This window comes from Mustelus asterias, chromosome 25, assembly GCF_964213995.1.
Source record: "Mustelus asterias chromosome 25, sMusAst1.hap1.1, whole genome shotgun sequence".
In the NCBI taxonomy this organism is placed as follows: Eukaryota; Metazoa; Chordata; class Chondrichthyes; order Carcharhiniformes; family Triakidae; genus Mustelus; species Mustelus asterias.
In genome coordinates, this window is record NC_135825.1 from 13,804,618 (window position 1) to 13,822,312 (window position 17,695).

At 45.3% G+C, this 17,695-nt stretch overlaps 1 protein-coding gene across 2 annotated transcripts in view; it reads right to left on the reverse strand.

The window, feature by feature from the left end:
* Positions 1–1,081: 1,081 nt before the first annotated feature.
* The window catches only part of LOC144511811 (solute carrier family 41 member 1-like), a 75,067-nt gene continuing 58,453 nt past the window's right edge, over positions 1,082–17,695 (reverse strand). For both annotated transcript variants that reach the window (XM_078242157.1, XM_078242158.1), the window contains exons 9-11: positions 16,952–17,086; positions 8,252–8,400; positions 1,082–5,667 (exon numbers count right to left, since the gene is read on the reverse strand). In XM_078242157.1, the coding sequence (XP_078098283.1) occupies positions 5,482–5,667; positions 8,252–8,400; positions 16,952–17,086 (470 nt within the window). In that variant the 3' untranslated portion in view covers positions 1,082–5,481. The remainder of the gene's footprint in view (positions 5,668–8,251; positions 8,401–16,951; positions 17,087–17,695) is intronic.

Consider the following 17,695-nt stretch of genomic DNA (forward strand, 5'->3'; position numbering starts at 1 on the left):
CATTCCTGGCCAAGCTTTTTGTCAGCCCTCCTAATTGGGCGGTACGGTGGCACAGTGGTTAGCAATGCTACCCGACAGCACCAGCGACCCGGGTTCGATTCCCGGCTTGGGTCACTGTGTGTGTGGAGTTTGCATGTTCTCCCTGTATCTGCGTGGGTTTCCTCCGGGTGCTCTGGTTTTCTCTCACATCCAAAGATGTGCTGGTTAGGTGGATTGGCTATGCTAAATTGCCACTCAGTGTCAGGGGGACTAGCAGGGTAAACACATGGGGTTACGGGAATAGGGCCTGGGTGAGATTGTGGTTGGTGCAGACTCGATGGGCCGAATGGCCTCCTTCTGCACTGTAGGACACTATGATAATCATTCCTGCTTTGGTTCAGAGGCACATGTTCCTTTTGCTTGTGTGAAGTGCTAGTTTTTAAAGTTTATTTATTAGTGTCACACGCAGGCTTACATAAACACTGCACTGAAGTTACTGTGAAAATCCCCCAGTTGCCACACTCCAGCGCCTGTTCGGGTACACTGAGGGAAAATTTAGCATGGCCAATGCACCTAACCAGCACGTCTTTTGAAATGTGGGAGGAAACTGGAGCACCCGGAGGAAACCCACGCAGGCACAGGGAGAACGTGCAGACTCCGCACAGACAATGGCCCAAGCCGGGAATCGAACCTGGGTCCCTGGCGCCATGAGGCAGCAGTGCTAACCACTGTGCCACCGTCATTTCACTCAAAAGGATTGAGAATCTTGCCCCAGAGGTTTGCAGATGCTCTATAATTGAACATATTTAAGGCTAGGATAGACAGATTATTGCTCTCTCGGGGAATCACGAGGTATTGGGAATGGACAGGGAAGGGGAGTTGAAGCTCAAGATAAGCCATGATCATGTTGAATGGTGGAGCAGGCTCAATGGACTTGTCTCGTGTTCGCGTGATACAAAATACATTTGCATAGTTTACACAATCGGGATTTTCAGTGTTGGACACTCCGGAAGTTTTAATCATTGCTCAATGTCTAGGTACCAATCTTAAAAAGCAGCAGAGGGGAAAAAGAAATAAGTCAAAGATTAAAATAAAAGCAGTTCATCATTGTATGACATTTTATTTTATCAAATACAGGCTCCCAAAACGTTCACAACATCTTGGCAAATTAGAATATAAATATTAAATTTGGACATACTATGCAGGAAACTGGATCAGAACACTGAGCACAACAGGGCTGGATCTGGAAGAAATTTCCTTCACAGTACAAGAATGAAGTTAGGACAAAAACAAACACGGCTTGCTCTCGGTTCAAACATCGCGATTCGGCCACACATTTCATAGATCACATTCCTTTGGAAAAAAAAAGTACACAGACAAAAAAAAAAGCAACGTGACAAAACTCTCCACTTAAATCAGCGGTAATGAAGTGTGACTTTCTGAGGGGAGTTGGTCTTTTTAAAAAAAAAACCCTACTCAACGATCTCACTGAATACGCTTTCTATCTGAGCATCTCAGCAGTTGTGAACTAGCAGGTTCAGTGCAGTTGTCCCCATTTTCTTCATCCCGGATTAGTCAGCAGTCACCAACAGACAGAAGAATCACAGAATTAAAAAGTTGGCAATTTTCTCTCTTTTAACATAGCAAGCCAAGGAAAGCCCAAAACAATTTTAAAATATACTCTGGTCCTGGAAAATATAATTAAACCTTCCATTCGATAATTTCATATAGAGTGTGCAATCGCTCATCATATAGATTTAATTCTTTTAGAAATATTTAATAGCAGTTGTTAAAATATTTATATCCTGTTACAGAGTGCTTCTCAGTACAATTACTTGTTGGGGGGGAAAGTGCTGTCCAGGGACATGCTTCTAACGTTTTTTAAAATACCAAAGTGAAACATTTGACTTTTTCCTTATAATTTCTCCCCCTAGAAAATGGGAAGAAAACTATCATGATTTGATATATCTGATCCATTTTTCTTTCCGTAACAAGGCATCTAGGTCAATCAGGAACTGGGAATAATAGGAACCAATCTTGGTATGGACTTTGTATATCCTTATGGTCCATAACTTAGTGTGCAGTAGAAATTCAGAGTCATCTGGCATATTCCTACAAGCATGAGCTGAAGCAGAGTTGACACCCAAAGGTGCCCTCAACAAATGGATACATCGAGGTTACCAGGAAGGCTTGGGGTAACCTCAAGTCAATTGGATCCGAGGTGCACACTGTTCCATGACCCCGTTTATACCAATATAAGAGCACTGGCGGCGGCTCCACACCAACGAGGACTATCCACAGTGAAGATTTTATTGACATTGGGGCAGCACGGTGGCACAGTGGTTAGCACTGCTGCCTCACAGCGCCAGGGCCCCGGGTTCAATTCTGGCCTTGGGTGATTGTGTGTGTGTGGAGTTTGCACATTCTCCCCGTGGCTGGGTTGGGTTTCCTCCGGGTGCTCCGGTTTCCTCCCACAGTCTGAAAGATGTGCTGGTTAGGTTGACTGGCTATGGTAAATTGCCCATTAGTGTTCGGGGGATTACGTGGGGTTACGGGGATAGGGTCTGGGTGGGATTGTTGTCAGTGCTGACTCAATGGGCCGAATGGCCTCCTTCTGCACTGTAGAGATTCTATGATTCTATTAGAGTCATAGAATCATACAGCGCAGAAAAGGCCCTTCGGCCCATCGAGTCAGCACCGACAATAACTACCACTAAGGGCACACTGATCCTGTTTTCCTGCACTTGTCCCATACCCTTGAGTGTTAGGATATTTCAAGTGCTCATCCAAATGTTTTTTGAAATTTGTAAGGTTTCTGGCTTCCACTGCCTTCCCAGGCATCATATAAAGTCGTTCAATGATTTACAAAACTTGGGTCACCTTTAGTGGGGACCGATGTCAGTTATTAAAAATATAAAGATACTGTAGAAATGATTACACGGAAATCTGCGATTTTGGGTAAAGCTTTTCATGTTTTTTAAGCAGCTTTAAGAGCTTAAAGTCAACGCAATATTTCAGAAGTAGTCTTCTGGTTTCAGAATCATTAGGAGAGGAGATGCGAGCAGTGAAACTGACTAAAGGCAGGGGAAGGGGGTAGTAAGAAACCACTCTACACATGATTCGAGTCCACATAAATAGAGGACAAAGAAACTGATTAATGCCACTGGAGCTATCAATGCTAAAACATTCTACTATCCTGTCCCAAGCATTGAAGCAAAGGTCTACAACAACACCTTAAATCATCCAGGACAAGAAAGTCAGGAAAAGCTGAAAAAGTGCTCGAAATCCCGTAGGCTAGTGTCATCTTCCCACTGCATGATAAATCTCCTTTATAATAATCTTTACAAACTAATAAGGAAAAAGTGCAATTTTGTTTTTAAAAAGGGATAGATTACAGGTTCTCCACCGCAGATCCCTGAAACAATGATGGTACAGCAGAGACAGTTCATTCGAATTTTATTTGGCTTTGTCAAAACATAGTTTGGGTCAATTTCAGGATTTGAAACAGCTGCACTACTGTGTGCAGTCAATGGAGTCAGGCTCGACCTCATTGAGAATTACAGCTCCTATCGACAGCGACAGTCATTTTGTGTGGTACAATTCTGCTCGTGTGACCGACCTGCCTATTGCAAAAGGACTTGGTCCACTGAACGATTGCAATGCTTTGTCAGATCTTAAGCAAGTCCGATTCAGAAACAGCTCACAGAGGCTGTGAGTCGATGGGACCTGGATAGGTCCAGGACAATTAGACGCCAGTTGAGTCAGTAATATGGCTGGGATATCATTGATTTTTGTCTCGTTTTGAAAATAGAGGGGCTTTGGGGTCAACTGCGCACGTGAGAAATTGAATAATTTGGATCAGGCTGTCTGACATAAGCTGCCACTCATTAAAAGCAACCACGGCGAGAACAGCACAGTTTTCTTCCAGTGACAGCCAGCAGTGATAACTCTGGCTCCAGACAAATAGGCATGTTGACATTTCGCTGGCACTTATTGGTTGAATGCTATAAAATGTTCAAAGCAATTTCACAACTCAAAATGAAACATACTATCCTAAAATTCTACCTCCAGACCAAGAGCCTAGAGTCCAGTCCAAGGAGGGTATTAAATTATCTCAATGACAAACGGGGGGGGGGGGGGGGAAAAATCAAACCATTTTTTTTGTTGCAAACTGTACAATACCTAACCGAGCTCAAATCACTTAATACGTGTTGGGCCCTGGCTTGGGTTGGCCAGCTGAATGCAGCTGGTTACTTTCTGCAGCAGCGTCGGTGGTGGTGGTGGGGGGGGGGGGATTGCCTTTTCGAGAAAGGCTTGATTGTGAAAAGGTGGAACAGAAGCAGTTGTAAGCATTCAGGGGGAGAGGGGGAGGGCAGTGTGGGGGGAAGAAGCTTCTCAAAACTACCCCAACGCCAGGTCCATGTTGGACAGCTGGTCAGACGTGGATGAGAGATAAATAATTCATTAGGAACAAAGACATGATTGTGAGTGTTGTGGACTTCAGAGCTGGCAGCTTCTGACAAACTGTGGGCAATAGAAATGTGTGACAAAAGAGAAAACGCTGGAAAATCTCAGCAGGTCTGGCAGCATCTGTAAGGAGGGAAAAGAGCTGACGTTTCGAGTCCAGATGACCCTTTGTCAGAGCTTTGACAGTGGGTCATCTGGACTCGAAACGTCAGCTCTTTTCTCTCCATACAGATGCTGCCAGACCTGCTGAGATTTTCCAGCATTTTCCCTTCTGTTTTCAGATTCCAGCATCCGTAGTCATTTGCATTTATATATACACACACACAACATATTATATATAGTCTACATATAATATACTATATTGTATATAACACATGTTATATATTTTATATTATATTATATATATTATATATAAATAAATAAGCTAGATACATTATAGACCCTTCTTCCACATCCAGCAATGTAGATGAAACACACTTGCGCCTGCGACACTGATCATGCTCAGCGGATTCATAATTGTCCCTTTTTTCTAAAAAAAAAGTGTAAAATACACATCCCACCCTGTTATTCCAGAATTAATCCCCCTCCCTCCCCAACTGAGACAATAGGATGCCTCAGGAAGATTGTTCTTTGCATTTAAAAGAAAACCAAATATTGAGTTCTCAAAGTCCAAATAACAGGTTGCACCTCCGAGTACAAAAACAAATTGAACCACCTTTTCATTCGAATTAGCAGCTTTGAGTTCTGAAGTCAGGTGTCCAGTTACCATGTGTTGTCCTGCTGCAGAATCCAGTTTTAACGCACAGGTGGGGATCCCATCGAGACCTCGCCTGATCGAGCAGTGTGTGTGTGCGTGTGTGTGTGTGTGTATGCGTGTGTGTGGGGTCTGTGCAGAAATCTCCATTAGTTGCTCCGCACGGGTTGCATACGAAACACAGTCTCCCGTGGTGTAAAGTTTCATTAAAAGTCACCTCCATTTGAATTGCACTTGACGATTAACTCCCCCTCCCCCCATTTTACGAGGAGGCCTTCATTTTAGTCACCGACGTCCGTGTCTCGGTCGCCAATCAGCCAGAGGATGTGGAAGCTGAGCGCCAGGAACCCGGTCCCCAGCAGGTCGCCCAGTGCCGTCAGGTAAGGGATCGAGAAATTATCCGGATCCATGCCACGACCCCACATCCAATGAATCATCCAATCGGCCACATAGAGCAGAATTAGCACCTGTATAACAACATGAATCACATGTCACGTTTCCTCAGACCATTAGTGTTCGTTATTATTATAGACCATTATTCCTTCTAAAACATTTTAGCATCTCATGGGTGGTGGCCGTCACTGACAAGGTCACCATTTGTCGCCCATTTCTAATTGCCCTTTAGAAGGAACTAGGACAGCATGGCGGCACTGCAGCCTCACAGCGTCAGGGACACGGGTTCGATTCCAGCGTGTGTGGAGTTTGCACGATCTCCTGGTGCCTGCGTGGGTTTCCTCCCACACTCCAAAGATGTGTATTGCCCATGGTAAATTGCTCCTTGGGGATTAGTGGGGTAAATGCAGAGGGTTAGATGGGGGAGGGTGGGGGGGGTGAGCCTGGGTGTTCTGCCAGAGTGTTGACACAGACTCAATGGGCCCAATGGCCTCCTTCTGCACTGTAGGGATTCTATGAAGGAACTGATGAGCCATCTCCTTGAGTACCACTCAGCAGGTTGCATTTCAGAGGGCAGTTGAGAGTCCAATGACATTGAGCCTGCAGTCATTGCAAAAAAGCAGAACAGGCAGGGATAGCAAATTTCTTTCCCTTCAGGGCTTTAAATGATGGGTTTTTATGACAATCCAATAGTTTCATGGTTGTCCATTACTGATACCAACTTTTCATTCCAGATTTTACTCAACTAATCCAATTTAAATTCTTCATTTGCCATGTCCTCGGGTCATTAATCCAGGCCTCGAGATTACTAGTCCAATAACATAACCATTAGGCTACCATATACCCATTCCAGATTGGACACGTTTACATCACATTTTGCCGGAAGTTACATATATTTAGAGAAACCAGTCACAAAGTTGGAGATTGTTTCATTTTGAGTGAAGGTTCCTGTGCTGGATTAGTACTCATCATAGAATCCCTACAGTGCCGAAGGAGGCCATTCGGCCCATCAAGTCTGCACCGACCACAATCCCACCCAAGCCCTATTCCCATAAACCCACATATTTACCCTGCTAATCTCCCTGGCACTAGGGTCAATTAAGCATGGCCAAGCCGGGCTGAAATGGCTGCTACGAGAGGACGCAGGTTTAAGGTGCTGGGGAGTAGGTGCAGAGGAGATGTCAGGGGTAAGTTTTTCACTCAGAGGGTGGTGGGTGAGAGGAATCGGCTGCCGTCAGTGGTGGTGGAGGTAAACTCGATAGGGTCTTTTAAGAGACTTCTGGATGAGTACATGGAACTTAATAGGAGTGAGGGTTATAGGTAAGCCTATATCTAAGCCTAGGTAGGTAGGGACATGACCGGCGCAACTTGTGGGCCGAAGGGCCTGTTTGTGCTGTATTTTTTCTATGTTCATGTTCTAAGCTGCCTAACCTGCACATCTTTGGACTGTGGGAGGAAACCGGAGCACCCGGAGGAAACCCACACAGACACGGGAAAACATGCAAATTCCACACAGACAGAGACCAGAGACCGGAATTGAACCCGGGTCCCTGGTGCTGTGAGGCAGCAGTGCTAACCACTGTGCCGCCCTAAAAATGAATGGCCAAACATGAACCCTGGACCCTCAGATTAAAAGTCTGATGCTCTACCGACTGAGCTATCTGGACCCACTGGGCTTACCTCAGCTATTCATCCCTCAGCTACATATCCACCAAGTTTGGGGCAGGGACAATTATTTAGCCAAAATTCTTGGAATGTCCAGAACAATTCTACTGCAAAAGGTTTCTTTGACATTTCCATCACCAGATTGACGCAATGCACTGCAGTCCACTCTCTGCACAAATTAGATTATCAAAACGCTAAACTGTGCATTGAAACAGTCTCCCTACAACCTTATGAGCCCATCTACTTTCAATGCACATTCTTTATTGTCATTTTCAATATTAGCAAGTCCTTAGTTTTCTTATTGAAGTCCAATAACTTCCTTGCTTTGGCGATTTCCTCCCTTTTCTCTCATGTGTGGTGTACAGTCTTGAGTTTCCCCCAATTTTCTCCCCCACCTTGCAACACTAGGCACTAAAAGGAGAAAATAGAGATGCTAAAAGATCCCAGAATACGCCTCAAGTGGACTTGTGCCTTTAATGAACACTTGGGTTCAAACTGAGAATTCTTAAATGTGCTACAAAATGGCAGAACCCACATTCTAATGCTTAGTAACTCATAACTGGCTCGCCACCAGGTTTAGTTTTTAATAGCTGCTGGGATAGTTTAGAATAACATTCCAAAATGTTTTGGGCGGCACAGTGGTTAGCACCGCTGTCTCACAGCGCCAGGGACCCAGGTTCAATTCCTGGCTCGGGTCGCTGTCTGTGTGGAGTTTGCACATTCTCCTAGTGTCTGCGTGGGTTTCCTCCCACAGTCCAAAGATATGCGGGTTAAGTTGATTGACCATGCTAAATTGCCACTTAGTGGGGGGCTAGCAGGGTAAATATGTGGGACTATGGGGGTAGGGGTTGGGCGGGATTGTGGTCAGTACAGACTTAAGGGCTGAATGACCTTCTTCTGCGCTGTTGGGATTCTATGAAAACAATACTTCTGAAAAGGCCATAACCAATAAAACCCCCCAAAATACTTTCAACTTTAAAAAATTCAACGTACTTGTAATAAAGCAGCCATCATGTAGAATGCTATAAATATTGGTGTAAGAGTTGTGTGTCCTCCTTGCATGGAGTTAATGGTGTACAGAAAGACTAGGTGTCCTGGGACAACTAGAAGGAACAAGACCCGAGCTGATCTCGAATTCAAATCTGCAAAATATAAACACACAAATTGTCATTGTTTTCACAGGTACCGTATATGCTTCAATACACAAGTTAGGACTGAAAGTGAATATAGCTCCAGGAGTCATAAAGATCAAAAAATAAGCACAGATAAGGGAGGTCATACAGCAGGAAACGCAGTTTAGAGGGAGTTTTACTCTACCTCTGACCGTTGCTATTTTCAACTTGAGATTCTTCGATTTAACCTAGGTTTAAATGAATGATGAAATGTTCTACTGTCAACAGTTACTCTTTACTGCAATAACCTCTGAACAATTGGAAGGATTTAGCATGTAAATTCATGGGTTTTTAATGAATAACTTGTCCAGACATAAACCACAAGAACAAAACTGTCCACACATCATTTGAACCACAAAATGAGATTACACTCTCTGAGGTGGCACGGTGGTTAGCACTGCCACCTCACAGCGCCAGGAACCCAGGTTTGATTCCCGTCTTGGGTCACTGTCTGCGCGGAGTCTGCACGTTCTCCCCGTGTCTGTGTTTCCTCCCACAGTCCAAAAGACGTGCTGGTCAGGTGCAACGGCCATGCTAAATTCTCCCTCAGTGTTACCCGAACAGGTGCTGGAGTGTGGCGACTAGGGGGTTTTCACAGTAGCTTAATTGCAACGTTAATGCAATACTGATAAATAAACTTTAATTCTAAATCCTTACAAAGAAACCTGCGTCTCCATCACACTGTCTGTATCTCAAATTAATTTGAGGTGTGTGGGGAGAGGTTTAGAGGAGATGTGCGAGGCAAGTTTTTTTTTTTTACACAGATGGTGGTGAATGTCTGGAATGCGCTGCCTGGGGAGGGGGTGGGAGCGGGTACGATTGCAGCATTTAAGGGGCAACTAGACGAATACATGAATAGGATGGGAATGGAAGGATGGGAACTCTAAGTGCGTACGGTTTTAGTTTAGGCAGGCATCATGATCGGCGCAGGCTTGGAGGGCCAAAGGGCCTGTTCCTGTGCTGTACTTTTCTTTGCTCTTCGACCAAAATTTCATTGAATTTCTTGATCTGGGAGATGGCTGCCGCTATTCGTGTTAAGACATTCTACCGAGCATCAGTCCTAACTTTCCCTTAAGTATCTATATGTCTTTTTGTCCTCCAGTTCTGACTGTCATTTGAAACTGTGTTCGGTATTAACCTTTCAAACTTCACTTGGAAGTTTGGAGGGAGCTTGACCCTCTTGAGATGTGCTTTCCCTTTTAAAAGAAGGTTGAAAAAAAAATCAAAGCTGTTCTATTGTCAGCCTGTTGTGCATAACTTTATATTAGTGACCTTTGCTCACTCGTACAGATACATCAAATCTTGAGACCACTGAAGTAGCAAACACATGACGTACTACACCGCGCTAACCTGCTTCCGAGATGGTAATTGAGGTTGACCGAAGAGGCGTGAGAGAAATAGTATTCACCACTGTCCACTACTGGACGTCTGGCGTCCATAATAAAAGCTTAGTTAGAATCTGCCCCAACTAGATAACTGCATTCAGTCCACACGGCACGGCACGGTAGCACAGTGGTTAGCACTGCTGCTTCACAGCTCCAGGGACCTGGGTTCGATTCCCGGCTTGGGTCACTGTCTGTGTGGAGTTTGTACATTCTCCTCGTGTCTGCGTGGGTTTCCTCCGGGTGCTCCGGTTTCCTCCCACAGTCCAAAGATGTGCGGGTTAGGTTGATTGGCCATGCTAAAATTGCCCCTTAGTGCCTCGAGATGTGTAGGTTAGAGGGATTAGCGAGTAAATGTGTGGGGATATGGGGGTAGGGCCTGGGTGGGATTGTGGTCGGCGCAGACTCGATGGGCCGAATGGCCTCTTTCTGTACTGTAGGGTTTCTATGATTTCTGTGAGAATTCTTCAAGCCTTTTCAACAACCTTTCTATAGCACATTTAAAAGGTGGGAAACAACCCACAAAAAGTAACAACATTTGGCGCCAAAAACAGAAAACGCTGGAAAATCCTCAGCAGGTCTGACGGCATCTGTGGAGAGAGAACAGAGCCAACGTTTGGAGTCCGGGTGACCCTTCGTCAGAGCTCCATTCTCTCTCCACAGATGCTGTCAGATCTGCTGAGGATTTTCCAGCATTTTCTTTTTTTGTTTCAGATTCCAGCATCCGCAGTAACTTGCTTTTAACATTTGGCACCAATTTTAGTTCAGGAGGATTACGGGGACACAGACGGACATCACCACCTACAACCTTTGGCTGATGAGTTTCTTGTGGCCGGAAATGCACCGAGCTTGGATAATCACAATTAAGCACGGGTCCACACAGCACAGAGCTGCTCACTGTTCAGTACAATTGCCAATACACGAGGGTGGCTGATGAGAAAGGTCACTGGTGCAGCAGGAAATGCAGTTTGCAGGGAGCTTTACGCGACCTCTGACCGCTGCTACTTTCAACTTGGGAGCCCTTGATTTAAACTGGGCTTAAATGAGTGGAGAAATATTCTATTAATAGAAGTCCCTACATAGAGTCCCTACAGTGCAGAAGGAGGCCATCTGGCCCATCGAGCCCGCACCAACAATTCCACCCGGGCCCTATACCTGTAAGTCCACGTTTACACTGCTAATTCCCCTGACACCAAGGGAAAATGCATCATGGCCAATCCACCTAAACGCACATCTTTGGAGCGTGGGAGGAAACCGGAGCACCCAGAGGAAACCCATGCAGACACGGGGAGAACGTGTGTGTAGAATTTGCACAGTCGCCCACTGGCCGGAATTGAACCCGGGTCCCTGGCGCTGTGAGGCAGCAACGCTGACCACTGTGCTATAGTGTTGCCTCCTTTGCTTTAACACAAAAATGGGGGGGGGGGGGGGGAATGATAATCTTGCTCAAAGTGTTTAGATATTACTAACACAATCTACCTCTAGATGTATCTAAACATTAAAAGCAAATTACTGCGGATGCTGGAATCTGAAACAAGAACAGAAAATGCTGCTCAGCAGTTCTGACAGAGCCAACGTTTTGAATCTAGACGATGAAGCAGCTGACAAAGGGTCATCCAGGCTCGGAACGTTGGCTCTGTTCTCTCTCCACAGATGCTGTCAGACCTGCCGACATTTTCCAGCATTTTCTGTTTTGCGTAAGTAATTACGTTCCACCTTTCACAAAAACTCTCATTTCTAATTAACGTTTAGTTTAAAGTTTATTTAATAGTGTTGCAAGTAGGCTTACATTAACATGGCAATGCAAGTTACTGTGAAAATCCCCTAGTCACCACACTCCGGCGCCTGTTCGGGTACGCTGAGGGAGAATTTAGCCAATGCACCTAACCAGCACATCTTTCAGACTGTGGGAGAAAACCCACGCAGACACGGGGAGAATGTGTAGACTCCACACAGACAGTGACCCAAGCCGGGAATCCAACCCGGGTCCCTGGTGCTGTGAGGCAGCAGCGCTAACCGCTGTACCGCCCCTTTGTAATAGTTATGTGTTTGCACTATTCCATCCAGGCAGTAATTCTTAAGAAGTGAGGTCAGATCCAAAGTGGGGATAGGAAATGTAAAGTTACAGTCGGTGCTTCAATTATTTTAAAAGGGGCTGATTAATGAGAGTCACCCACATGGCGCACGGGAAACCCTGATGGATCCACATCTACACAGCCATGGTGAGCAGAATATGAGGGGATTCCACAAAAAAGTGCACCAGTTTGTGAAGACCCTGCATGTGGGACTCTGGTTGGTTGCAAGCTCATGTTGGAGGTGAACCTGTGGCTAAATAAGAACATAAGTACTAGGAGCAGGAGTAGGCCTTCTGGCCCCTCGAGCCTGCTCCGCCATTCAATAAGATCATTGGCTGATCTTTTCGTGGACTCAGCTCCACTTACCCGCCCGCTCACCAGAACCCTGAATTCCTTCACTGTTCAAAAATTTATCTACCTTTGCCTTAAAAACATTCCACGAGGTGGCCTCAACTGCTTCACTGGGCAGGAAATTCCACAGAGTCACAACCCTTTGAGTGAAGAAGTTCCTCCCCAACTCAGTCCTAAATCTGCTCCCCCCTTATTTTGAGCACAGCAAGAAGTCTCACAACACCAGGTTAAAGTCCAATAGGTTTATTTGGAATCACGAGCTTTCGGAGCACTGCTCCTTCATCAGGTCACTCACCAAAAGCTCGTGATTCCAAATAAGCCAGTTGGACTTTAACCTGGTGTTGAGAGACTTCTTACTATGCCCAACCCAGTCCAACGGCATCTCCACATCATGGCTTTATTTTGAGGTTATGCCCCCTAGTTCTAGTTTCACCCGCCATTGGAAACAACCTCCATGCTTCTATCTTATCTATTCCCTTCATAATTTTATATGTTTCTATAAGATCTCCCCTCATTCTTCTAAATTCCAATGAGTATAGTCCCAGTCTATTCAGTCTCTCTTCATAAGCCAACCCTCTCAACCCTGGAATCAACCTAGTGAATCTCCTCTACACCCCCTCCAGTGCCAGTATATCCTTTCTCAAGTGTACCAAAACTGTACACAGTACTCCAGGTGTGGTCTCACCAGAATGTTATACAGCGGCAACATAACCGTCATGTTTTTAAACACCATACCTCTTGCGATGAAGGACAAAATTCCATTTGCCTTCTTAATTACCTGCTGCACCCGCAAACCAATTTTTTGTGATTCCTGCACAAGGACACCCAGGTCCCTCTGCGCAGCAGCATGCTGTGATTTTTTAACCATTTAAATAATAGCCCATTTTGCTGTTATTCCTACCAAAATGGATGACCTCACATTTACCAACATTATACACCATCTGCCAGACCCTCGCCCACTCAAGCTATCTATATCCCTTTTCAGACTTTGTGTCCTCTGCACACTTTGCTCTGCCACTCACCTTAGTGTCATCTGTGAATTTTGACACATTACACTTGGTCCCCAACTCCAAATCATCTATGCAAACTGTAAACAATTGCAGTCCCGACACTGATCACTGAGGCGCACCACTAGTCACTGATCGCCAGCCAAAACAACACCCATTTATTCCCACTCTTTGCTTTCTGTTAGTTAACCAATCCTCCATCCATGCTAATACGTTAACCGTAACACTGTGGCCCTTTATCTTATGCAGCAGCCTTTTGTGCGGCACCTTGTCGAATGCCTTCTGTAAATCCAGATACACCACATCCACAGGTTCCCCATTGTCCACTGCGCTCGTAATGTCCTCAAAGAATTTCAGTAAATTAGTTAAACATGACCTGCCCTTCATGAACCCATGCTGCGTCTTCCCAATGGGATAATTTCTATCCAGATGTCTCGCTGTTTCTTCCCTAATGACGGATTCAAGTATTTTCCCTCCTACAGAAATTAAGCTAACTGGCCTATAGTTACCTGCCTTTTGTCTACCTCGTTTTTAAAAAAAACAGTGGTGTCACGTTTGCCGTTTTCCAATCTGCCAGAACCGCCCAGAGTCCAGCAAATTTTGGTAAATTACCAGGAGTGCATTTGCTATTTCCCTGGGATGCATTCCATCAGGGCCAGGAGACTACATGAAAAAAGGAACTGGGAATGGGATCGGAGGAAGGGCGGCACAGTGGTTAGCACTGCTGCCTCAATGAATCATAGAATCCTACAGTGCAGAAGGAGGCCATTTGGCCCATCGAGCCTGCACCGACCACAATCCCACCCAGGCCCGCCAGGGCCCCGGGTTCAATTCCAGCCTCGGGTGACTGTTTGTCTGTGCGGAGTTTGCACGTTCTCCCCGTGTCAGCGTGGGTTTCCTCCCAAAGTCCAAAGATGTGCAGGTTAGGTGGATTGGCCATGTTAAATTACCCCTTAGTGTCAGGGTGATTAGCAGGGTAAATACGTGGGGAATAAGGCCTGGCTAAGATGCTCTCGTGGAGAGCCAGTGCAGACTCGATGGACCGAATGGCCTCCTTCTGCACTGTGGGGATTTAATGAAGGCAGAGTTTTGTGCCCGAGACTGCTGCCATATCAGCTGAATGGACTACACGATCAATCTTTGAGATATAGTCTAAGGCGCGTGTTCTGCCGCTAATTCATTTTAAATGTCTGTTGATTTTTTGCTTCGATTGTTAAAGTCAGCATTATTTTAAAAAAAAAGTAAAATCTTGTCCATTGGTTTTCTTGTTAGAAGACACTTGGTTGCTCCATCTCCACGAGAATCGTAATAATCAGACAAATCTGATTCCGGGTTAGGCTTTCAAGGCTATACTTCCCACCCTTAACTAGCTCTTCTACAATATCAGCACAGGTGACAAAGCACACTACTGCAGAGCTCGAGTTCTATCCAATGTCTTTATCAGTCAGTGTCGTTCACAGCTTTGTGTGTGTTGTTAAATTGTACTTTGATGGAGCAAAGTGTCAAAATACACCAAGAGAGAAAATGCTGGAAAATCTCAGCAGGTCCGGCACCAACTGTAAGGAGAGAAAAGAGCTGGTGTTTCGTGTCCTGATGACCCTTTGTCAAAGATAAAAGTTATAGAAAGTGGGAGATATTTATACTGCAGGGTGAGGGAATGAAAGATGAGTCATAGCCACAGAAACCAAGGGGAAAGGCTGCTAATGGCTGTCGACAGAGAGAATAGAAGGTGTGAATGGCCAAACGGTATCAAAATTAGTATCATCAAAATAGTTTGCCTCTTTTCGTTGCCAAAATTCTCCGCATAAATTCACAGCGGAACTTCAAAGGTGAACATTAGTCTGTCAATATCCAGGAAGAAGTCTCACAACACCTGGTTAAAGTCCAACAGGTTTATTTGGTAGCAAACGCCACTAGCTTTCAGAGCGCTGCTCCTTCGTCAGGTGAGTGGGAGATCATGTACATGGTCAGATCCCCCACTCACCTGACGAAGGAGCAGCAAGCGCTCCGAAAGCTAGTGGCGTTTGCTACCAAATAAACCTATTGGACTTTAACCTGGTGTTGTTAAACTTCTTACTGTGTTTACCCCAGTCCAACGCCGGCATCTCCACATCGTAATATCCAGGAAACCACGCTGACAGCTGAAAGATTGGCGCCCCCCTCTGGTTCAAATTAAATAATGCTCAGTTACAGAATCGGCACAAGGAAAGGTATCTCAATTGTTTAAAATGGACAGATTATCTACGAGGCTACCGCTTCGTAAAAACAAATCAAGCACTCAAATTAGTCACTGCCGAGAAGTTGATACTTCCTGAGTACTAAACATTGTATAGGAGGCGATTTCCTTACCAACCAGAAGTGAAATGGCAGAACTGTAAAGTTTGGTGGCACAGTGTGTTAGCACTGCTGCCTCACAGCGCCAGGGACCCGAGTTCAATTCCCATCACTGTCTCTGAGGAGTCTGCACGTTCTCCCTGTGTCTGTGTGCGTTTCCTCCGGGTGCTCCGGTTTCCTCCCACAGTCCAAAAAACGTGCTGGTTAGGTGCATTGACCATGCTAAATTCTCCTTCAGTGTACCCGAACAGGTGCCAGAGAGTGTGGCGACTAGGGGATTTTCACAGTAACTTCATTGCAGTGTTAATGGAAGCCTACTTGTGACACTAATAAATAAACTTTAACGGGATATATGATTTATATTCACAGCTCTCTGGAAGGCGATTCACTATGTCTGAGGGGAGGCCAGGAGCGGCACGGTGGCACAGTGGTTAGCACTGCTGCCGCACAGCACCAGGGACTCGGGTTCAATTCCGGCCTCGGGTCACTGTCTGTGTGGAGTTTGCACGTTCTCCCCGTGTCTGTGTGGGTTTCCTCCGGGTGCTCCGGTTTCCTCCCACACTCCAAAGAGGTGCAGGTTAGGTGGATCGGCCATGCTAAATTGCCCCTCAGTGTCAAGGGGATTATCAAGGTAAATACGTGGATTATCAGGGTAAATACGTGGGGTTATGGGATAGGATCTGGGTGGGATTGTTGTCAGTGCAGGCTCGATTGGGCAGGATGGCCTCCTCCTGCACTTTGGAGATTCTATTCTATGATTCTATGAGTTTATTCACCAGTGACTGGAGTTGCCTAAGCTGCTCCTTACTATACGTTCCTCCCTTCTCAATGTGGTGGAAAAATTGATAAGACAAAATCTGACTGTGAAATTGAATAATTTAATTTGTTTCATGGTACTTGCTGCTTAGTGAAAACATCAGCTTGACTATTTAATGCTCTCTTGCTTCCTAGTACCAAGGGTTTCTTTCATCACCATTGTATTGCAACCAAAAATTTTACATTTCAGTTTCAAAACTTTAGCAATCTATCCCCTCTCCTTCATCAACAGTCAAATAAAAATAGTTGCCTGGTAGTACAGAACTTGCTAAAACAAAAAGAGACATCCTGTCAAAGTTTTCATCCTGCACTCATCAGGACAGATGCAAGAATACCAAAACCAAACCTGGCATCATCTTATTCATTTGCGTTGCTGGACTTCCTTTCCAATTTTGGCGATGCCCGTCGAGGAGGGCGGCCTTGGCCCATTACTCGGGCTTCTCAAAGAAAACACACATACGTGCGGCATTGCTCATCAGCCGCATGATGAACCCTGGATGGATGGCTCGAGGTCAGAAGCTGGTACTTTACTGGCTTATTCGCGAGGGGCTCTCACCTGAACTGCAGAAAGTGCGACAAGGGCTCGGGCAGGTCTTGTGCAGGTTTTCTGGAGCTGCACCAGGCATACTGGAGAGGTGGAGGAAGGTAGAAATCCTACTGGCCTGCACTGCTACTAGATTGCCACCAACACCTGAGGAAGGAGGGTAGAACACAACAGATCAAACAAACGTTTACAACTCATCTTGTTTTTCAGAGAAATCCAAGTCCGATTAGAATTTTTGAAAAAAACCCACATTATTAAAAAAAAACACCGTCTTTTCAAACTTTTACTCAGCTTCGATCCAACTTTCATCCTTGGTGCTCATAGATGGGACCGTGACACTGCCAGCAGTAAGTGGGAGGATACATTGTTTTCTAACAATGGAAGCATCGATAAAATGCGCCAAGTATTACAGGAAGGAACTCTCTCTGTAACCTTAAAATCAAGCACTTAGGCCAAGTTTTTGGTCATCTGTCCTGGTTAGAGGCATTGACTTGACCGGGCGCCGAAGTGTAGGGGAATTTCGCAGTAACTTCATTGCCGCGTTAATGTAAGCCTTGCTTGTGACTAATAAATAAACTTTAACTTTAACACTCCTTAGGTGTTCTCAGCCTTTTGACTAAGATCAAGTGTAGTATCGATGTCCTGCACTTGGTTGAAGTCATGAGGTTACACTGAGGCTTCATTTGAAGCAATTTTTTTAAAAAGCAGCATCTCAGTCTTTTGGCTAAGATGCAAATGAGATCAAGCCTTGGAGAA